Raw genomic sequence first — 24,308 nt, 5'->3', positions numbered from 1 at the left:
GATTGTGAAAAATTGCAGGCAGACCATTGGAAATTGGAAGACTGGGCATTCAAGTGGTAGATGAAATTTAATGTGGACAAATGAAGTGATGCACATTGGGAAGAATAACCCGAATCACAGTTACTGGATGCTAGGGTCCACCTTGGGGGTTAGAGTCCAAGGAAAGGATCTGGGTGTCATTGTAGACAGTACAATGAAACCTTCCACCCAATATGTGGCAGCGGCCAAAAAAGCGAACAGGATGCAAGGAATTATTAAAAAAGGAATGGTTAACAAGACTAAGCCTTGTATCGCTCTATGGTGCGACCTTACCTGGAGTATTGCATTCAATTCTGGTCTTATCTCAAGAAAGATGTAGTTGTACTAGAAAAGGTTCAAAGAAGAGCGACCAAGATGATAAAGTGGATGGAACTCCTCTCATATGAGGAAAGACTACAAAGGTTAGGGCTCTTCAGCATGGAAAAGAGACAGTTGAGGGGAGATATGATTGAAGTCTACAAAATCCTGAGTGAAGTAGAATGGATACAAGTGGATCGATTTTTCACTCCGTCAAAAATTACAAAGACAAGGGGAAACTTGATGAAGTTACAGGGAAATACTTTTAAAACCAAAAGGAGGAAATATTTTTTCACTCAGAGAATAGTTAAGCTCTGGAATGCATTGCTAGAGGTTGTGGTAAGCGCTGATAGCATAGCTGGTTTTATGAAAGGTTTGGACAATTTCCTGGAGGAAAAGTACATAGTCTGTTATTAAGAAAGACATGGGGGAAGCCACTGTTGCTCTGGATTGGTAGCATGGAATGTTGTTACTCTTTGGGTGTTAGCCAGGTACTAGTGACCTGGATTGGCCACCGTGAGAACGGGCTACTGGAGTTGATGGACCATTGGTCTGACCCAGTGAGGTTATTATTATGTTCTTATGACCCTCCCTGCAACTACCTTGATAATGCCAACTTGCCCACATAAGACACAAAAATAATGTACAGAAGTGTTAAAAATTGTTATCTACTTCTATAAAATGTTGCTCAAGCACAGACCTACACAGGATGGACCAGTTGCCTCACTATCCAACCCAGAAACAGAGGTGTCTCCAGAACGTTCATCAGCTCTCACTCTGGGGTGACCTGGTAATGGAGGACTGCAGGTTTGGGAATGCCTGAGGCCACTAATACACCAGGTACAATCCCTGGTCATTTGTACATACAATATATCAAGCTCATTCCACTGCTTGTCAAACACAAAACTGACCTACAATATAAAACCCCTCTGATTATGGAGGCTTTGACAGCAGATTAGGGAACACTGAGCTCACTAGCATGTCTGAAGCTGCTGACACACCAAGCACAATCCCCAGTCAGGGGTCCATCCCTCATCAGGTTTTTCCAATCGCTTTTCCAGAACCCTAAACAACCTCCAATACAAAGCTCCTTTGCTTATCCCCTTACGGTAGATGGCCCACTCTGGTCCAGATGACCAATCAGGTGACAGCCTGGGACAGCCAATACGTTGTCATATTAGAAACACAGAAGTATAAAAAGATGAAGGTAGATAAAGACTATGAGGCTGAGATACTACAGATATCCAGGGAATGTGTTGGATTTTTATTCCACAAGCAGCTGGTTATGCAGAAGCTGTCAGACAAGTGGGTGCCCAAATATGTGAATGTGATGAGAAATGATGTCGCATGGACACTTCCAAGTCGATTTTGCTGCATTTTCTGTGAGCTGGTGTCAACTCTTTGGAAAATCTATTTAATGTTGATGAAAAATGGTTACACTACTATAATCCTGAGAGAAAAATAACAGTCCATGCAATGACGGCACTCAGGGTCTCCAAGGCCAAGGAAATTCAAGACCCAAAAGTCAGCAGGAAAGGTCATGGCCACAGTGTTTTGGGATCAGGAAGGTGCTGCAATGTTTATCTTCCAATGGGCCAAACAGTTAATGCAGAATACTACTGTAACTAGCTGTGCTGATTAAAGGAGGCACTGAAAGAAGAAAGAGAAACTGTGGAAAGGTGTTCTCTTTTTTGCAAGACAATGCATCTACTCACAAGGCTGGCAAAATGATGGATTTTTTTTTTAGTGCAGTTGAGGTTTCAGTGCATAGACCATCCACCCTACTCACCTGATCTTGCTCCATTTGACTATTTTCTGTTTCCAAACCTTAAAAAACGTTTGAAAGGGCAACAATTTTTGAGTGATTTGGAGGCGATTGCAGCAGCAGAGCAGTATTTCAGTGTCCAGACATCAGATTATTTTTTGGTAGGGTTACAGAAACTTCAGACACGATGTGCCAAGTGTGTTAAACTTAGAGATGAATATGTGGAATAATTTGTAAGTTTCACGATTCCATGTCATTCTTTTCTTTCAACACCCCATCATATCATTGCACCAAGATGTCCATCTCTCTCCCCTTTCTTTTTCATTTGTATCTGTTTAGGGTGGGGGATTGTGGATCCTACAGGATACACTTACATTTCAACACTACTTGGAGAGATACCCTTTCCAATATTCCAACCTTTGCCTTCATATGGTGTCTGACACAGAAAGACATCCAGATTTCCCTGTACAAGACAATGGACCCAGTATCACGTGTAGGAATCAAAGGAGACATACCCAGTTGCTCCCTATATTAACTCTATTAACTCTATATTCTGTATCCAGCCTTCTACAGAATATCTCAGCGTATTATTCAAACATTACTGAGCAATAGTACAGCGAAGATTTCAAACCTTCGTACCCTGCCTTATAAACAACCTGTTCTGGCCATACCCTGAACCCCCTTTGTTTTCTTGGACACATGCTAAAATTTTCAGCAAATGCAACAGCCTGCCCTTTTCCCCCTACCAGGCTCATACAGAGCATCAAATGACAAATCTCAAATTTTTTAGACTCGACACAGCAGGGCTTTCACTATTATATGCACTGATAGGGAAGAGCCTGTTCTGCCCAGCACAACATGACCTTGTGTACAAAACTCTTCTACTCTTTTTACCTTCATCTAGAACACTTTTTCTAGTGATCAGGAGAAACCAACTCCTTATGCCCTATTGCATCATGTTGTATAGCTTTACACTGCTGCATTAGGTATCTGAGAGCCACAGTCACTCAACTGCAGTGGCATACAAGGGCAGGGGGGGGGGGGGGTCTGCTCCACTTGCAGCCCATAAGGGAGTGCTCCAAGAGCTAGCATCATGGTCGGGAACTACTTCCCCCTCTGCCATAGGTAGTGGCAGCCTTCACAACTCCCTACTCTGCCAGCATGGGCCTTCATCTCTGTCAGGTCTTCCTTCCCATCCTCATACCTTGGTATCTCTCCCTCCCCCTCCATGGTCTGGCATATGTTTTCCTTCCTTTCCCTCCCTCTCTCCCTGTCCCAACCTCTGTAATCTCTCTGTCCTCTACCTTCTGTGGTCTCCCTTCTCCCTCTCCCCAATCAGATGCAGCATTTCTCTCCTTCTCCTCCCCTCTGCCCGATAGGCACCTCCCTCTCTCCCTCTGTCACCCACCTCCCATCGGCAGCCTTCAGAACTCGCTGTTCTGCCGGCATCGGACCTTCCTCTCTGCCGGAAAGGGGGGAGGAAGGGGAGCTATATTTACACAATGCACACTGTATCAAGAGAATGAAATTAAATCTAAAACAAAACAAAACACAAATCTTATTAAAGAATATTTTTATGAGTACATTCATTGAACGTTTTACTTAAATATACCACTTCATTATTTCATAAAACCAATTGCTGAAAGTGCAAAATAGAGAGCAAATGCAAGACAGCTCTTACCAGACTTGTGATTAGTGGCTCTGTTAGTATCAGATGTGTTAGGGGTGATAGTGAATGGTCTAGTAGTGGTTACATTAGCTGGTAACAAAAGATGAGAAACACATAAACTTGCATGGAAATGTTGTTAATCAAGAACATAACAACATAATTCATGAAGAAACATGAACTTGCAAGGAAATTTTTACTATGAACTTGCATAGTAAATGTCATTATGTTGATAAAATAGCCTCATGCACCAATAAAAGCAGCAGAATATAGGGAAGAGAGAGACAACAAGCAATATTAGTTAATAAAGTGGTATTTCATTAGACAGTTGAAAGAAATTCTATGTACAGACAGTTATTATAGAATACTGGTCTACCTGGGTATGAACACTTACAGCAGCAATATAACAGATGTAAATGCTCACATCTAGATTGATGAAAAATGCATAGAAATTGTAATATTTAACAACGTTACTTACCTGGAGCAGGTGTTCTCCAAGGATAGAAGGTATATATTCTCACATGTGGGTGACATCATCCACGGAACTTGGTACAGACCAAGTTACCAAATGTACTGTCACTTTAAATTTTAATGCACTGCCCTTTGCGCACCCATACTGGTACAGAATGGGATGATTCATCACAGCCAGTTCACAGCAGGACATTTAATCGTAGCCACTCAAACAGCCGCGCTGAATCGTCCCATTCCGAGAGGGGATAGGGGACTGGAGAAGTGAAGCTGCAGCATTGTTAGTGGGCAGCCTCAGGTATGAGTTTGATGGGGGGGGGGGGGGGTGAGAGTGCTTGAGGGAGAGGTGCCGGATTGCAGACAGGAAGAACGTAAGTACTGCCATCTCCGGATCAGACCTTCGGTCCATCAAGTCCGGCGATCCGCGCACGCGGAGGCCCAGCCAGGTGTACACCTGGTGTAATTTTAGTCACCCATATCTCTCTATGCCTCTCGAAAGGAGATGTCCATCTAGTTTGCTTTTAAACTAAACTAAACTAAGCCTTAGGTTTATATACCGCATCTTCTCCACTGAAGTGGAGCTCGACACGGTTTACAGAGTTTAAAAAATATGGGAAGAGAGAAGAGAAAGAGTTTACAAAGCATAAAAAGAGGGGATGTAATCAGGAGAAGAGATTATTATATGCTAGAGAAGAGCCAGGTTTTCAGTTGTTTTCGGAATAGTTGGAGGGAGTCCAGGTTTCGCAGCGGGACAGTGAGGTCGTTCCAGAGGCCGGTGATTTTGGAGAGGAGGGATCTACCCAGTTTACCTGCGTGGAGGATGCCGTGTAGAGAGGGGAAGGATAGTTTATGTCTGTGGGCAGATCTGGTGGTAGTTGGTGTCGGGGCGAGGAAGGATAGAGGGATTAGGGGTGGAAGGATGCTGTGAATGATATACCACTTCATTATTTCATAAAACCAACAGAGAGCTGCCTCAGGGAGCATCCCCATTTAAACCATCACATCACTATCTCCATGTTGGTCTCAATTGGGCATGCTCCTTGAGACAGCTCTCTGGCGAAACGCTGAATTCACATCGGAGCCCCAAGTTTTCTATATAAGATAAGTCACTTTGGGCTTTTAAGAGTTCACTAAGATTAATTTATTTATTTATCACAAGATAGCCAAATAATGACTGATGAGGAGGCTGGCTATGGTATAACTCCAGCTTTACTTGAAATATGACGCTGGAGTGTAGCCGCTGAGATCATAAAAATCAAAAGTATTTTGTACTCCAGATACTTATTCATTATATTTTAAGAGCTTATTTATTAATGAACTATACAAAAAAACAATTTTTGATAGTGTGAAAGAGTGCAGCACTGATCGATTGATTGAGAGAAAACAAATTTAGCCATTCTAACGCTTAACCACAGAAGCTGTATATGAAGGAGTAGCAACTCACTTCCAGCCGCACACCATCATGGGTACATTCGTGTGCATAAATTAACAGTGACAATAATAAAGTCAATGCAAAAAATAAAAAATTCCAAAGTGTGCAATATATTTAAAGCAGTGAGGCGCTGTATAAAGACCAATTCTCCTCAGCAATAAATGGAAAAAAACACTTAGCTTAATTCTTCAAAGTTCTTCACCAAGTTTAGCATAACATCAACAGGGCTACAATCCTCCATGTAAGCCTCGAGTATGTTTGACTAGGCTTGGTTTCCAGGACTCAATGTGTCCCTTCCTCAGGCTAAACCGAGCAGCAGGTAAAGCTCGCCGCCGAAATTGAAGACGGTGTTCCATAGAGTGAGAGTTGGAAAGAGGAGCCACAACAGTGGCGCGAACCCAGCACTAAAGGCGGAGAAGGTGACGTCAACAGATCAACAGAAACATGTGTCTCAGTGATTTCAGATAATGGTATTCCATTCTATCCTTTCATTCATATCAAATGGATGAATGGAGTTAAGATAGAAAATCCAAAATTATTCTCTTAACTATATCCGGGCTAATTTATCTCCTCTGTAATCCGGAAGAATTTGTTCAATAATAAACCAAGTGAGATCATAAAAATCATGTTTACATTGCAAGCAATGAGAAACCATAGGCGCTGAAAGATTGGCTGTGTGAATTCTACTTTTATATTCTGCTAATCTCACTTTGAAACTCCTGAGGGTATGTCCAACACAAAGAAGATTACCTGGACAAGTGACCACATAAGTTACCCATTGAGAACAACAATTTGGTACGAGATTTGAGGGTATAGCAGTGCTTAGTTTAGGGATGACACCAAGTTGATAGGTGTAAAAAATTACTGCACACGTTACACAATCCACACAGACTGTGCTCCCCTTGAGTAATGTTAAATTCTTGATTGTCAGAACTGTGAGTCCCCGTAAGATAATTTCACAGAAGAGTGAAAGAGAAAGGAAGAGATGGCAGACCGTGGAGTGGGGAGATTGTTCCCCCCCCAGCCCCCAAATGCATGTGCATCAAGAACATCAACACCAACTACCTCATTATACAGTGTGACGGGGCTAGGGGTAAGCCTAGCACTGGCAACCCGACTCCCGCCCCAGGCACAAGTATTAGCGCTCTTTGGAGGACCACTCTGAAATAAGCACAACAGAGAAAAAGAAAAGGGAAAAAAAACCTTCTACGAATAAGGAAAAATTATGTTCTTACCTGTTAATTTTCTTTCCTTTCGACACAGCAGATGAATCCAGAGACTAGTGGGATAGCACACATCTACCAACAGGTGGAGATAGAGAAACTGATTAACAGGAGGTCCTGTATCTTCAGTATTACTCCTTGCCCAAGCATCCAGAACTAGTAATATGCTTAGCATGTAAAACAACTTGTTTCCCATAATAAATTTTAAAAGGTAATAATATCGAATACAACTACCAAGAATAACCAAACTTCCAAAACTCGCAAAACAAACCGAGAGCCATAACCAAACTTCCGAAACTGGCAAAACATACCGAGAGCCATAACCAAACTTCTGAAACTCGCAAAACATAAACAGACCGAAATATACAGAAAGGGCGGGGCCCTGGATTCATCTGCTGCGTCTAAAGGAAAGAAAATTAACAGGTAAGAACATAATTTTTCCTTCCTTAGCAACAGCAGCAGTTGAATCCAATGGGATGTAGCAAAGCAATCCTCAATCTGGGTGGGAAGCAAACGCTGCCTCCACAATAACTGAAGCACCATATGCAGAGTTCACACGCGCTGCCACATCCAGCGGTAATGCATTGAAAAGCAATTTGAAAAGTCTCTCTTGCTGGCTTTTTTGTATTAAGTATTCAAGTAGTTTAGTATGAGTGTACAAATTAAGGAATCAAGATATTTTTGATGAATTTTACTATATATTAATAAAAGATTAAGGAATTAAGGAATAAAAATACAATTTGAGTTAAAGGTAGGGAGGATGGGTTCAAGCCGGTAATGTAATCAGGAGAAGAGAACATATTTGCTTGTTTCTTTGACAAAACCCGAAATGGGTGAAGCTCCTTAATCTAAGGCTTGTTCCCTTATAGAAAATACCTTAAGTGTCATTTTGTTTTTTTTATTTTTGATTCATGCTGCATTCAGACATATAGTCTAAGGCTTCTGGGCTGCAGTCCATTTCATTCCCCTCAAAGACATCTCCCTCTATCTCCATAAAAGATTCCTCACTCTCTGAAGCTGAATACAAGCTATCCTCTGGAGCAGCATTTAGCCAGCCCTGCTCAAGGAACTTTTTCCTTCCAATTAGCCTCTGCTTAGGAAGCATGGCAGTGCTGTGGGAAAGGAGGTTTCTTAGCAGAAGGCAGTAAGACAGAGCTTCTAGCCTTCAGTTTCCTATTCTGTGAGGAACGTCCTTCCCTCCAGGTTCCAGATTGCCTCTCCCTGTTTTCAGCTGGCTTTAATTTATCCAGCTTTGAAACTTCCCTTGGGCTCTGAGCAGTTCTGCCTGTCAGCTCCACCCCTTTCTTTAACCCTTGCTGTGTCAGATTGCCTGACCAGAGGTTTAACCGGAGAATTAACAGATGGTTTATAAAAGGAATTATAGGGGCTTAGAACAGGTATTCTGTTCTTCTCTGCCATCTCTTCTCTGTTCTGCCCTGCCTGTCTGATCTTAGCACTGGGAATAGAGTTAATGGGCAACTTCCTTGACTTAGGAACAGGCATTTTTTCTTTAGTGGCAGGGTTTAAAGCAATTGTTAAGCTATTGAGAGGAGCTTCCCTGTCACAACAGACATGTTAGCTTGACATTGCCACAAGTATGTATGTTAGGATTTTAGAATATACTGTATATACACGAATATAAACCAAGATTTTGGGGCCAAAAAAATGGGAGGGTGTCTATATTTATATGCGAGACAACTCCCATCCCACACTTACCGCAGGTCTCCAGTACTGCCCTGGTGCATGAAGCCGAAGCTGCGGTAAATCCCTTCATCCCTCACAGTGACTTTGCTTGTGCAACTAGCTAACCAGCCTGCCCACTCCCTCCTGGTCCTGTTGCAGGTCTACTATAGGTCCCTGGTGGTCCAGTGGTGAGGCGAGGCAGGAGTGATACATCTACGCTCCTGCCTGGCAGTCTCTGTAGTAAAAAAATTGGCTGCCACGAGTTCCCGTGACAACTTTCACAAATCTCTCGCAGTAGTCATATTCTGCAGCTAAGTTCAACCTTACATATAAGGCAATTTGCCCTTAAATAGAAGGGTGATCTATAGCAAGATCACCTCTAGGAGTCAACATTGCCATTTTAATACGCAGAGGCAGATGGATGGGAATGAAAGGATCAACCTCTGCCTGGTTCCATTATACCACCATAGAGGACATAGGAGGGGCTTTGCAGTGGAGGGAGGAGCTTGTACAGGATCTATGCTCGAAGTGGGGGGGGGGGGGGAATAAGGGTGCTGTGATTGGAGGGTGGTGAGAGGATTCCCAGTGCTTTGATTGAAGGCTAAGGGAAATAGGGATGTTGGTGGTCTTATGTGTTTGGGGCTACTTCCATGCTACTGGATTATCAGCAGCACAGCTGTACTTACTGATGGCTCAGTTAGAGCAGCCACGCCAGCTACTGCGTAGTGTCACTCCCATACATTATCAGATCCGTTCACAGCATGTTTTGCCACCCTAAACATCAGGAGCAGGTCAAACACCTAATGTTGATCTTGTTAATCACAGATGTGCCCTCCCCTTCTGATATGGGGAAAGCACATTTATGTTTTCAGTTTGCCCTTGTCTAATCTAACAAATAATTTTATTCTGCTTTACGAACAGGCTGAAGGCGGATTACAATAAGAGTAGCACCTACTTCTATTTATAAAATGCTAGCATAATTGGTAGGTGCAGACATTTACAGCAATCTTAATTAAGTGCACTGCCTGCAATCATTCTGTAGTTTCAGTTTTGAGACGTCCCTTAATCTTTCCATTAAACAGCCTCAATAAAAGGTGCAGTTTTAGAAAACCTATAGGTGCTTGGGAGCAGCTGTAAATCCTGATGTAGATTTAATAAGGCATCCACATGTATTTCCATTCTAAAATGGGGAATGCACTTCCTCTTCTCTACTTCCCATAATGGAGCTTTACGCTTTACATGTGTAAATGCTGGCTTTCTAAAAATGGATATTCCATTTTATCTGAGATACACCTGTAAATCATGATTAGGGTTTCTAAAATAGCCACCATATTGTAACAAGAGAATAAAATCACTGAAAACAAAATACAGAAAATTGTAAAAAAAAAAAAATATATATATATATATATCACACACTGGTTACAAGTGCTGCAAATTTCACTGAATCTTAAAACACACTGCATTTATTATGAATTTCTGAAAATCAATTTGGGACCAAATTAATTGTTTATTAGATAACCTAGTGGCATTATCATATGATACTGTGCTATTTGGTATGGCAATGAGAGCAAAAAGTCAGATTTCTACAAACAATAATAAATTATTACTCATAATGACTGGTGTTGTCATTCAACAAATTACGTATAATTGGAAAGATTGGAGTAGATTAAATTATAATTTCTTGGTGGAATTCTTTATGTCATGTTTATAAAATGGAGAGATTTATTGCAATACAGCGGGGATGTTTCAGGAAATTTCAAGATGTGTGGGAGCCATTAACAAAATATTGTACTGTTTAGATGAAATTGTTTCCCTTAAATTTACAAGTTCAATAGTGAGGGGGGGAAGGGGGGGTTATTTTACTATTACATATTCTATAAGATATTTGATTATATGGTAGGAAAGGGTGGGAAGGGGGGGGTGATAAGAGTTTATGTTTTGTAGCAATGATGATTATTAAGTGATGTATTTATTGTTAATTTGTTTGAACATATGTCACACTTATTGTAAGTTTGAAAATGAATAAAGAATTTAAAAAAAACAAAAAAAAACACACTGCATTCATTGGCTGGACGTTTAAATATACCACTAAATTACTCAATAAAATTAGTTGATAACGGTGTAAAAATACACTGCCTCGAATCTTCATAAAGGTGGTTAATAAATTCCAGTACATAATAAAGTATAGAGCAAGACATCATTGCTTACCAGTCTCAGGATTATCAGTTCTGTTAAAATCTGATGAGTTAGAGGTGATAAAGAATGGTTTAGCAGTGGTTATACTAGCTGGTAACAAAGACAAAAAAATATATGAACTTGCATGGAAATGTCGTTAATGAAGATCATAATGACATAATTCATGAACTTGCAAGGAAATAATGTTAGCATGAACTTGCATAGTAAATGTCATTATGTTGATAAAATAACCTCATGCACCATGTAAACATACTAGCTGGTAACAAAGACAAGAAACACATGAACTTGCGTGGAAATGTCATTAGAAGATAATGACATAATTCATGCTAAAACATGAATTTGCAAGGAAATGTTACCATGAACTTGCACAGTAAATGTCATTATGTTGTTAAAATAACCTCATGCACCAAGAAAAGCAGCAGAACGCAGAGGAGAGAGACAACAAGCAATAGTAGGTAATAGAGTGGCATCTCATTAGCATATTGTGTGGGGAGGCACATATTTGCCCTTATAAGCCACAATGGACACCGAGGGGCTAGTTTCAAATATTGTCTGAATGGCAGGTTTTTGTGAGCGATATGTTTTGAATTCTTGTTTGGAGAACTCCAGCCACGTCAGAAACAGCTTCGATACTCTTAGGAATTCTATGAGCGTCAGAGCTGTTACCACTGTGACTGACGCTAAAAACTGCACTACAGTTTTGTAAAGGGGGGGTGTAAATTTTTTTGGGGTTTTTTTGACAGTGTGGTTCCCCTGAAGCAGCAATAGTGAAACAGGAGCCCCAGTTGGGAATCCATGAGATGAGTTATTTTGCAGTTGAATATAGAGACTAATTAGAAGCCGTGAAGAGATTCGTTTCTGCCACATCTGGGACTATGGACTTTCTTTAAAGATAAGTGTATAGTTTTTGATATTCAGGAGTATTTTTGTACTGGATGAAAGTTGAGTTTGAGAAAACTGCATATTTATGGATAGCGTTTAAGTAGAGTTTTTGACCAGTGATGTGTTTACCTCCGACTATAAGGGGATAAGTGAAGGGCTTGTGAATCCTTTCACCATGTTTATGAGCAACACAGGTCTTTTCTCCACATTTTTTTTGAAGACTCTTTTTTTTGTGTGTTGTAAGAATGGAATATTAGGTGGGTTTTAATATTTTTCACATTCTGCTATTTTGTATTTGCCTATGCAAAGTGCCATTTAAGGTAACTATGTGAAGCTTGATTTATAAAGCCAATTAGCATCTTCTTGTCTTTATAAAATGCTAGTATAATTGACTGGCACAGACATTTACATCAGCCCTAATCAGGTACAAAGGTTGCAATGTTTGTGTACTTTAAATCTTGGGACTTCCTTAATCTCGTCTGTAAAAGGTTGTCTAAAACAAACTGTTTTAGAAAACCTATAGATGCCCATGTAAGTGGGGAATTCATCAAGCTGCATTAGGGCCATAAGTTAGGTTATTTAGTCCTTAATGCGATTTAATTGGCCCTAATACCACTATTGCGGTAGTATTTAAGTCACTGCAGGTTATACAGTAATGAAATATGCAAATACATGTTTTGCATCTCATTACTATGTAATGCCCTAATATGAGTTGCGGTGATACACCACAAGTCACATTAGGACCCTAAAAACATTGAAATAACCCTAGCTTTTTACCGAGCAGGATTTCCCCTGGCACCAGCCCTCCCCACCCAACCCCCAGCTGAAACCCTGCCCCATCCCCTCTCTCAAGATTCCATGCTCCCCACTATTTTGAAAGTCTCCCACTCCTCAAATGGGCTACTTTTGAATGATGCATTGGTGGTCAGGGGGAGGGTCTTTGGGCAGGACTACTGTTAGGGGTCATGTTTTATTGGTGCAGGGGAGGGGGGTTCTTGTGCCCAAGGGGGAGGAAGTAGCCAAGCACACACCCTCCCTTTAAATCTGCAGGTAGTACAACTTTACATGTTTAAATAATTGCATTCTAAAATTGGAGTTTTCATTTGTATCTGAAATATATGTGCAAATGCCGCTATTTTACACATGTAAATTGGAATTCAATATTTATATTTATTGTAAGAATCCACAGGGCAGAAGATTCAAAGTTCCAGATTGTTGTATGCATAGACAGCATGATTAATATACAAACATCTTGTTAATTTTCTTTTCTTTAGTCCCCTCAGATCAGTCCAGAACTTGCAGATTATGTCCATCAACCAAGTAGGTGGAGAGAAGATAATTAAGCTTTATCTGATAATTTTCTTTCCTTTAGTCCCAAAAGATCAGTCCAGACGGGTGGGTTGTGTCAATTTACCAGCAGGTAACATAGAAACATAGAAATAGACGGCAGATAAGGGCCACAGCCCATCCAGTCTGCCCACCCTAATGACCCTCCCCTACCTTTACCTTGTGAATAGATCCCATGTGTCGATCCCATTTGGCCTTAAAATCAGGCACGCAGCTGGCCTCAATCACCTGAAGTGGAAGACTATTCCAGCGATCAACTACCCTTTCAGTAAAAAAGAACTTCCTGGTGTCACCCCGCAGTTTCCCGCCTCTGATTTTCCACGGATGCCCTCTTGTTGCCGAGGGACCCTTGAAAAAGAAGACATCTTCCTCTGTCTCGACGCGGCCCGTGAGATATTTGAACGTCTCGATCATGTCTCCCCTCTCTCTGCGCTCCTCGAGTGAGTATAGCTGTAATTTTTCTAACCGTTCCTCGTACGGGAGATCCTTGAGTCCCGAGACCATCCGGGTGGCCATTCTCTGGACCGACTCCATCCTCAGCACATCCTTGCGATAATGCGGCCTCCAGAATTGCACACAGTATTCCAGGTGGGGCCTCACCATGGATCCTTATCCCCTTTCTCTCCCCAATTGGGTGCTGCAGCAGCAGCACTTCTCTTCCCCTCCCCAATTGGGTGCAGCAGCAGCAGCATCTCTCTTCCCCCTCCCCCCTTGGGTGCAGCAACAGCATTTCTCTTCCCATCTCTCCCATTGGCGGAGTCGCAAGCTTCCCTCCATCGCTGACCTCTTGCTGCTCTTCCTTGCTTCGGGTCTTCCTCGTTGCTGGGTCCTGCCTTCACGGAAACAGAAAGTAGGCAGAACCTGGCAGCCAGGAAGGCCCGTAGAAAGGAAGAGCAGCAAGACAAGTTTTAACTTCCCTCCGTCGCTGACCTGTCTCCCTTAGCTTCCCTCCGTCGCTGACCTTAACCCTAGCGAACTCATGCTCCAGGGCTTGAACGTGTGCGTGCCTTCTCTTCTCCTCCTCCCCCCCTCCTGGAACGTAACTTCCGGTTTTGGAGGGAAGAGAAGGGAAGCTGGCACGCACACCTTAAAGCCCCGAAGCATGAGTTTGCTATGGGCTAAGGTGGAAAATTGCCAAGCAGGTGAGAGGTGTGTGTTGTGTTGTTTGGTTTTTTAAATGTTGAGCAGTGGCAGGATTCGCAATAGATGGCAGCCAGGCGATCATTTAAATTAGCCGGGCGCAGCGCCCAGCTAAAAGGCCCTAGGGCAGTGGTAGGCAAACTCATTAGTCAAAAGAGCCAAAATCAGCAGTATAACGATTAAGATTTTTTTTTGAGAGCCATACCCTTTGCCCACTTGCGCTATGACAGCTACGTCAACCCGACTGACACCCCGCTCTTCTGCACGTAGTCAAAATTGATTCGTGGCAGAGCCTAGAGAATGACAGGGGGGAAAAAATTTGTCTCTGTCCCGTCCCCGTAAGCTCGGTCCCCATCCCCGCATCTCCATCCCCATCCCCTGATTCCATCCACACAAGCTTTGAATTGTTTTATATTGAACTTATTATATTAAAGTATAAAAAGAAACAATATTCTGTACAATTGTCAATTTATAAATCAGTGTCTTCTCCCTACTCTCTCTTCCCCATTTCCCTTCAGTGTCCTCAGCCCACTCTCCACTTTCCTCCAGCGCACGCACATAAAAACAATCAAGTAATTTTATATCATTTTCATTCTATTCATTCATAGAAATTAAAGTCTAGATAATGCCAGTCATATAACAAAACATGATTTTACAAAAATAATTCCCTGCACAGTCAAGCCTGCAAGGATTACTAGATGTCTTTCAGCAGCTCCCCTACCTCCCTCCCCCTTACCTTCGTGGCCAAGTCAAAATGATCTACCAACAATAAAATTTTAAAAATACAAAGCACGCTGTACGCAGAGAAAATGTTAATTATCATTTATATTCCACGGGTTTTCAAAGAGGTCAAGGCAGATGACTTTATGCAATGTCACCTCAGTAACAACTATACAAAAATAGACAAATATTCCCCCTCCCTTTTTACTAAACCGCGATAGCGGTTTTTAGCGCAGGGAGCTGCGCTGAATACCCCACGCTGCTCTCGATGCTCATAGGCTCCCTGCGCTAAAAAACACTATTGCGGTTTAGTAAAAGGGGGCCATAGTGCAAAATATAGACAGCAGATATAAATTTTCAAAACGGACACATTTTGATCACTAAGTTGAAAATAAAATCATTTTTCCTATCTTTTTGTCTGGTGATTTCATGAGTCTCTGGTCCTTCTTCTGGTCCTTCTTCTTTCTTCTCCTGCCCCCCCCCTCTTTCTTTCTCTCCCCCTGGCTCCCCTCTTTATTTCTGCCTTTCTTTCTCTCTCCCCCTGGCCCCCTTCTTTATTTCTCTCTCCCCTGGCCCTCCTCTTTCTTTCTGTCTTTCTTTCTCTCTCCCTTTGACCTCCTTTTTATTTCTGCCTTTCTTTCTCTCTCCCCCTGGCCCCCCTCTTTATTTCTGCCTTTCTTTCTCTTCTCCTGACCCCCTCTTTATTTCTGCCTTTCTTTCTCTCTCCCCCTGGACCCCCTCTTTTTCTGCCTTTATTTCTCTCTCCCCCCTGGACCCCCTATTTTTCTGCCTTTATTTCTCTCTCCCCCTGGCCCCCCTCTTTCTTTCTGCCTTTCTTTCTCTCTCCCCCTGACCCCCTCTTTATTTCTGCCTTTCTTTCTCTCTCCCCATGGCCCCCCTCTTTATTTCTGCCTTTCTTTCTCTCTCCCCCTAGCCCCCACAAAGCCATCATGCCGATTTCTCCACTTCCACGATTCTTTCTCTACCTTCACCCCCAAGCCAGCAGCCAATTTCTCCCTGCTCCTTCCCCGAGCCAGGCCTGTCGCGTACAAGCGTCGGGCCTACAAAAGTCTTCACTTCTGGTGTCAGTTCTAATGGGGAGGAAGTTGCCGGCCAGCCAGACAGCGATTGGCTGGCCCAGAACTTACCCTCTGACGTTAGCATTGACGCCGGAGGTGAAGTCTTGTGGGCCCTGCACTTTTTCCCCGCCCACAAGTCCGCCTCACCTTTTGTCTCCACCTACCACCAGTTGCCGGCCAGCCGGGCTAAGGAGTGACTCTGCGGGGGAGCCGGTGCTGGGATGCGGTGGTGAGAAGGAGCAGTGGCAGAATAGGGAGGGTGGCCGGCTGTGCACCCCCTTGGGGCGTACACCTGGGGCGGACCGCCCCTCCCGCCCCCCTTGGTACACCACTGCTTCCTTCCCCCCTTCCTTTTCCCTTGATCTGGCATACCTTCCTCTTTCCCTCCATGCCCCGGCGTCTCTTCTTCCCTCCAAGCCCTGGCATCCCCTCCAGTTGGGCACAGCAAAACTCTCCCCAATTCTCTCCCCCTCTGCTCCCTTTCCTCCATCTGTTACCCAAAGCCTGGTGTCCTGAACTTCATTGGGCAGCAGCAGCATTCACAATTTGCTGCTGTTGCCAGCTTCAGGCCTTCCTCTCTGTCGGGTCCTGTCTTCATGAAAACAGGAAGTAGGCAGGACCCGGCAGAGAGGAAGGCCTGAGGCCGGCAACAGCAGCAAATTATAAAAGCTGCTGCTGCCTGAAAAAGGTAATGGCGCCAGGCCTTGGAGCACCGAGGCAGACCGCTTCTCCCCCTTCCCAGCCAAACCCCCGCTAACCCTCCTATCTCTCCCCCCCTCCAAGTGAACCTTTCCGACCCTCCCAGCGAGAGCAGCAAACGTCCCTCCAGTAGCGTCGGCTGCTTCGCAGCTTTCTCCTGCCAGTGAAGCATCACTGATGACGTCATCAGTGACACGGCAGAGGGAGGAGAAAGCCGCGAAGCAGCCGACGCTACTGGAGGGAGATTTGCTGCTCACGCTGGGAGGGTGGGAGTGCGATAGGGACCGGGCCGGCTGTGCACCCCCCCTAAGGCTGCACCCGGGGCGGGCTGCACCCGGGGCGAACCTCCCCCCCCCCCTGTTGGTATGCCACTGAGTCCAATAACAGTTGTTTTGGACATTCTACAAAAGTTAGGTTAAATATTACTTGGGCTTTTTACTGCCCGCTTTGGTCAAGTTGAAAATGAAGCTGACTCCAGTTGGAACATATTATAAATATACCTCACCTCTGGTTCATCACTACCTCAATGCCCCAGTGCTAAAGAATATAATATTACATGCTGCATATGGGATTTCTGTACTGTTTCTACAAACTGCTCCATATGTTTACACCATCAGTAATGACTTGTTTCACATGAACATACTCAGTAGCTCATGAGTCACCTCACTCACCTTATTTCAACACAGACTTGATAAGAGTTTTGCTCATAATCTTGAGCACACAGATTCAATTCTGGCTACAGTTATGCTACCACAGTTTAATCTTTGTTAGGTTAAAGGTGATGAAATGAAGATGAATCCTCAAGTATCAGCAGGCTAGGGACCTACAGAAAGGCTGCCTGCGGCTTGCACCAGGTCTTTCCCTCTGACTCAGAGCACTTTCTGATGCAACTTCCTGTTTTTCAGGAAGTTGAGAATACTGACCATTTAGCCCTACTCTGTTTACTATATTTTAACCAGTTCATAATCCACAATAGAACATTACCTCCTATCCCATGACTTTCTAATATCCTCAGCAGACTTTCATGAGGTACTTTGTCAAATGCCTTTTGAAAATCCAGATACGTTAGACTCACCTTTGTGTACATATTTATTCCCCTTTCAATTAAATATGGAAAAAATTATGTTCTTGCATGTTAATTTTTTTTCCTTTAGACGCAGCAGATGAATCCAGAGACCAATGGGATAGCACTTATCTACCAGCAGGTGGCGATAGAGAAACTGATTAACAGGTGATCCTATTGGATGACATGCCTCCTGCATCTTCAGTATTGTTCCTTGCCCAAGCATCCGTAACCATCAATATGCTTAGCATGTAAAAAACTTATTTCCCATAACAAATTTCAAAAGGTAATAATATAGAATACAACTATCAATCATAGCAGACTTCGAAAGTTGCAAAAGAAAAAACCTACAGTCAATATCCCGAAAGGGTGGGGCTCTGGATTTATCTGCTGCATCTAAAGGAAAGAAAATTAACAGGTAAGAACATAATTTTTCCTTCCTTAGCAATAACAGCAGATGAATCCAGAGACCAATGGGATGTAGCAATCCTCAATCTGGGTGGGAAGCAAATGCCACTACCGCAACAACATAAACACTAAAGGCAGCCTATGCAAGCACACCACATCCAACCGGTAATGCTGAGAAAGTATTCTTGGAAGACCAAGTAGCCACATAACAAAACTCCTCCAAAGAAAAAAACCTCTGGACTGGGTCCAAGAAGTAGCCATCGCTCTGGCTGTATGGTCATGAAGTTCTTCCGCCAACCGCTTCCATGCCATCAAATAAGCGTAAAGAATGTCCTCCTGGACCCTTCAAGTGATGGAGGCTTTGGACGCTGCCATATGTTTGTCATGTTCCTTGAAGAATACAAAGAGGTGATCTAAATGACTAAAAGTCATTAGAAACCTACAGATTGCATGTATGAAAGTCAGCAGCAGCAAAAAGAGAATGGATTATGTTGGCTAGGATGAAGCACTTCTATTAAAATTAGTCACGCTTTGCTTACTGCAGGCTGCTTCAGGGGCAGCAACAGTCAAATATAATCTATAAATTAAAAGTGAGTAATAAAATGAAATCACAATTGTATAACAGAAATAGGTAGAAGCTGCATCTGGGGCAATAGCTTTGGTGACATGATATTTCCCAGCCATATTTCAGCTTCATCGACTTATCGATCAGAACTCCCAAGTCTCTTTCCTGGGAGGTCTCTCCAAGTACCGCCCCAGACATCCTATATTCGTGCATGAGATTTTTGTTACCGACATGCATCACCTTATATCTATCCAAGTTGAACCTCATCTGCCATGTCGATACCCATTCCTCGAGCCTGATTATGCCACTTTGCAGATCTTCGCAATCCCCCTGCGTCTTTACTACTCTGAATAACTTTGTATCGTCCACAAATTTAATCACCTCACTCATCATACCTATGTCCAGATCGTTTATAAAGATGTTGAAGAGCACGGGTCCAAGCACCGAGCCCTGCAGAACCCCACTGGTGACGCTCTTCCAGTCCAAGTATTGTCCATTTACCCCCACTCTCTGTTTCCTATGCTCCAGCCAGTTTTTAATCCACGTGAGTATTTCACCCTCGATTCCATGGCTCGCAATTTTCTGAAGTAGTCGTTCATGGGGAACCCTGTCAAATGCCTTCTGAAAATCCAGATACAATGTCGACCGGGTCGCCCTTGTCTATCTGCTTGTTTACTTCCTCGAAGAAGTGCAGCAAGTTTGTCAAAGATCTGCCTTTGCAGAAACCGTGCTGGCTGGTCCTCCTCAGACCGTGTCCGTCAGGGTAATCAATGATGTGGTCCTTTATCAGCGCCTCTACCATCTTTCCCGGTACCAATGAAAGACTCACCGGTCTGTAGTTTCCCGGGTCTCCCCTCAAACCTTTTTTGAAGATCGGCATAACATTTTCCACATTCCAGTCCTCTGGAATCTTTCCCAATTTAATCGACAGATTGGCTAATAGCTGAAGTAGTTCAGCTATAATCCGGTCCAAGGGATTTATTGCTCTTAAGCCTATCAATCTGCCTGCATACCTCTTCTAGACTGACCATTAACCCTGTCAGTTTCCCATTTTCGCTTCCAGCATATAGCCTGATGGGTTCCAGTATGCCATGTATATTCTCTTCGGTAAATACAGACACAAAAAATGTGTTCAGTCTGTCGGCAATTGCTTTGTTCTCCTTTAGCGCTCCCTTTATTCCTTGGTCATCCAACGGTCCCACCACTTCCTTCGCAGGTCGTTTCCCCTTAATATATTGAAAGAATGGCTTGAAGTTTTTTGCCTCCTTGGCTATTTTTTTCCTCATAGTCTCTTTTGATCTCTCAAACTCTTCCAAAACCTACTATACCCACTTATCTTCCACCCCAATAGCCCTTATGGCTGCAGGTGGAACTTATATGGCAGTAAAGTAGGATTTTGGTGGGTTTTGGTGGACTCACTTTCCACCCTAAATGTAGTGGTTAGAGTGTCTTAAGGGCCTGGATCCTCCTCTTTATGGCTCATTAGCTCATCCAAACTGAACATAATGAAGATGACCAATGGTGCTACGGTGCTTTATTAGTCTGATTTTAAAAGACCAGAAATGTAGGCCTTTAAAAACCTGGTCTACATTATAGCATGTAAGTTCATCATTAGATGCCAGTAGCCACAATTCTCTAAGTGGAGTCTGAATGTGACCGACACGTGAGAGACACCATTTTTCTAGGCACCACTTATAGAATCAGCCCCTTAGGGCAAAATTCTGTAATTAGTGCCTAAAAGGATAGGCACCTAAAGTAGTTGCCTATCCAGTCTTAGGTGCCAATTACAGAATCGTGCTTAGCGGTGCCTAACTTAAAGCTTAGGCAACTGTAATGAAGGCCAGGGTTTTACAGGCGTACATTATAGTACCTAAGTCATTTAGATCAGTGTTTCCCAACCCTGTCCTGGAGGACCACTAAGCCAATCGGGTTTTCAAGCTAGCCCTAATGAATATGCATGAGAGAGTTTTGCATATAATGGAAGTGACAGGCATGCAAATCTGCTGAATGCATATTCATTAGGGCTATCCTGAAAACCCGATTGGCCTGGTGGTCCTCCAGGACAGGGTTGGGAACTACTGCTTTAGATAACCACACCTAGTGGCTCCTATGTCACTCTTCACCCTTAAACAAGCCTACTTTGGTATTAGGCGCCATGTGGCATCATATGATAGGCCCGTATCTTTTGTAGAATTGTGCCTAAGACATACGCCTATCTTCCAATTCATTTTCATTTTTTTATTTTTCCAATTATGAAGCCAATTTACTGAGTTAAGCGCCTCACTTTAGGTGCCTCATAGAATTTCCTCCTTAGTTTACAGAATTGCTCTTAAGCTTTTTTTTAGTGTAAAAAGCCAGTTTAGCATGTGAAAAAGGCCATTCCTAAAACTCTGTGGCCATATACATGCAACAACCATGAGACTGTTTATGGCTTAATATATCACTTATCCACAAAAGCGACCACAGCGGTTTACAATAACTAAAACAAGGTAAAAAGGAAAAGAATTTCATGAATTAGATAGAACATCATAATCACACTGGACCAAAGTTCAGTGAGATGCTCCTAAGAAAATTAAGAGTATGGGATAGGAAGCAATGTTCAGTTGTGGATTAGGAACTGGTTGTCAGACAGAAAACAGAGGGTAGGGTTAAATGGCAATTTTTCTCAATGGAGGAGGATAAATAGTGGAGTGCCCCAGGGATCCATACTGGGAGCTATGCTATTTAACTTATTTATAAATGATCTGAAAATTAGAATGACAAGTAAGGTGACTAATTTGCAGATGACACTAAACTGTTCAAAGTTGTTAAAACACATCCAAACTGTAAAAAAACAAAAACAAACTGCTGGCAGACTTTAGGAAATTGGAAGACTAGGTGTTCAAATGGCAGATGACATTTAATGTGGACAAATGCAAAGTGATGCACATTGGGAAGAATAACCTAAATCATAGCTACCAGATGCTAAGGTCCTCCTTAGAAGTCAGCGTTCAAGAAAAATATCTGGGTGTCATTGTAGACAATATGCTGAAACCTTCTGGCCAATGTGCAGTGATGGCCAAAAAAGCAAACAAGATGCTAGGAATTATTAGACAAAGGATGCTAAACAAGACTAAGAATGTTATAATGCCTCTATCGCTCCATGGTGGGACCTCACCTTGAGTACTGTGTTCAATTCTGGTCGCTTTACCTCAAAAAAAGATATAGTGGAGCTATAAAAGGTTCAAAGAAGAGTGACCAAGATGATTAAGGGTATGAGGAAAGATTACTGTCTATGGGAGACTGCAGAGTGGTTCAAGAACTGGACTTTTGAGGTTCTCTGGGGCTTCTTATAGGGTCCCCTCCAAAAAACCCTTTTCTGAATTTTTTAATTTCTGAAAGTTTTATATAGCTCTCCCAGGGCATTTTCTGGCACCAAAACACTGCCACGGTGACTATTTTGTATTTCCCGATTTTTAGAAGTCTCTATCTACCTCAAAAGACCTCATTTTTTTTATATTAAACAATTTCTGTTGACTCCTCATTTATGGAATCTGGGTTAGCCACTGTAGGAAACAGGATACTGGGATTGATGGACCTTTGGTCTGTCCCAGTATGGGAATTCTTATGTTCTTATATGATTAAAGTCTACAAAATCCTGAGTGTGTAGAACTGGTACTAGTGGATCGATTTTTTTTTTTTCTCTATCAAAAATTACAAAGACATGGGGACACTCAAAGTTACAGGGAAATAATTAAAAAACCAGTAGGAGGAAGTATCTTTTCACTCAGACAATAGTTAAAATCTTGAATGCATTGCAGGAAGGATGTGGTCAGAGTGGTTAAAGTTCCTGGAGGAAAAGTTCATAGTCTGCTATTGAGATAAATATGGGGGAACCCACTGCTTGCCCTGGCTTCATAGTAGTGCTGCCTCATTTATAATTCTAATTGATTCACTGATTCGGTTCAGCTGAATTGATTAAAATTGATTTGTTTTAGGGGGAAAAAAAAAAAAATCAGACTCGCCAATTTAGGCCTGCTTTTGGGCTTTCCCTCTGCCAGAGTCCTTCCTTTTGATGTAACTTCATGTTTCACGAAACATTAGAAGGACAGACTCTGGCAAAGGGAAAGCCCAAAAGCAGACATGCGAGGATTGGCAGCGAGGGCTAAGAATGCAGAGAAGGTAGTGGGATGTGATTCTGTACTGCGCTGCTTCCTCTGCTGCTGCTGTCAGACCCACAGGGGGGGAGGATTACTATTGGACCCATGCAGGGAGGATTACTGCTTTCCACCTCTGCTACCGTCAAAAGAACCTGGGGGGAAAGGGAGCTGGAAGTTGGAGGGAAGGGAGAGAGGATGCTGGATGTGCAGGGGAAAAGGGGGCGATTTGAGGCTGGAGCTGGTGGAAAGGGAAAAGAGAGAGAGGGTGCTGACCATATGGTGGCGGGGGGGAGGGGGGCTAGAGGAAAGAGAAGAGAGAGGGGGTGCAGGCTACAAGGGGTGGGAGGATGAAGGGAAGGGAAGAGAGGGTTCTGACCACATGGGGGGGGATAGCAAGAGGGAAGAGAAGAGATAGAGGGTGCCAGCCATATGGTGTGGGGGAATGGCTACAGCAAAAGGAAGAGAGGGAAAATGCTGGCCATATGATGTTGGGGGAGGGGGCTAAAGGGAAGGGAGAGACACTGGACGAGAGGCTGGAACTAGAGGTGAAAGAAGAGAGGGTGCTGGATCTGCAGGGAGGAGGAGAAAGAATGGAAGATGGATGGTGAGCATGGAGAACAAAGAAAATATCAAATGTGCAGTCAACCCTGGCAAGCAAGCTAATAGAAGACAATCAGAAAGCAGATACTGGGATCAACATGATTTGAATAATAAAATGGCCAAATAACAAAAAGGTAGAAAATTTTTTTTTTTAATTTTGTGATTACAGTACATCAGATTTGAAAGGTGTATCCTGCCAGAGCTGGTGTTAAGACAGTGAGCACAAATTAGAAGCTAACAGTGTTTGTTTTGTTTACATTTGATAACGCTGGCATGGGTTTGGAGAAGGCAAATGGTGGTGTGTGGTGTGTGAAGAGATTGTAAAAATAAAGTTATATCATAGAAAGCAAATCAAATTATATCGAATTGAAAAAAAAAATAATAATAATCGATTCTATTGGCAAAATCAAATTGAATTTTTTTTTTTCCAGAATTAGATAGCTCTAATTGGTAGCATGAAATATTGCTACCATTTGGGCTTTTGCCAGGTACTTGTGACCTGGATTAGCCACTGTAAAGATGAAATGCTGGGCTAGACCCAGTAAGACTATTAAGTTCTTATCTACAATTTAATCCCACCTAAACCAGCTCCTCTGAGACAGCAACTTGAAAAGCCTAAGAGAAAAAAATTAAGATTTAAGAAGACGCTTAAACTGTGGTAATGATTCAATATTTTGAAGAACTTATGAGAAATCTTTCCACAAAACTGGAGACAAATAGAAAAAATGCTCCTTTCCAAATAGGTTCTAGTCTGGTACCTTCAAGAAACAACCTTCACCAGAACACAAATCCCTATCAGGCTAGTAAGGAACCAATAAATGTGCTATTATTGCTGGAATCTAATTATAGTATGTTAAAACCAAAATCTTAAATCTTACTCTAAAATATAAGGGCATA

General features: G+C 42.7%; 1 protein-coding gene across 1 annotated transcript in view; it reads right to left on the bottom strand.

Moving 5' to 3' along the window:
- Positions 1 to 24,308, bottom strand: part of ADGRG6 (adhesion G protein-coupled receptor G6) — a 307,599-nt gene that overhangs the window by 119,622 nt on the left and 163,669 nt on the right. The window contains 2 exon segments of the mRNA XM_033938193.1: positions 3,783 to 3,860; positions 10,782 to 10,859. Of these exon segments, the coding sequence (XP_033794084.1) occupies positions 3,783 to 3,860; positions 10,782 to 10,859 (156 nt within the window).

The sequence above is a fragment of the Geotrypetes seraphini genome, chromosome 3 (assembly GCF_902459505.1).
Source record: "Geotrypetes seraphini chromosome 3, aGeoSer1.1, whole genome shotgun sequence".
Classification (NCBI taxonomy): Eukaryota; Metazoa; Chordata; class Amphibia; order Gymnophiona; family Dermophiidae; genus Geotrypetes; species Geotrypetes seraphini.
This window is presented reverse-complemented; position numbering and strand designations above follow the sequence as displayed.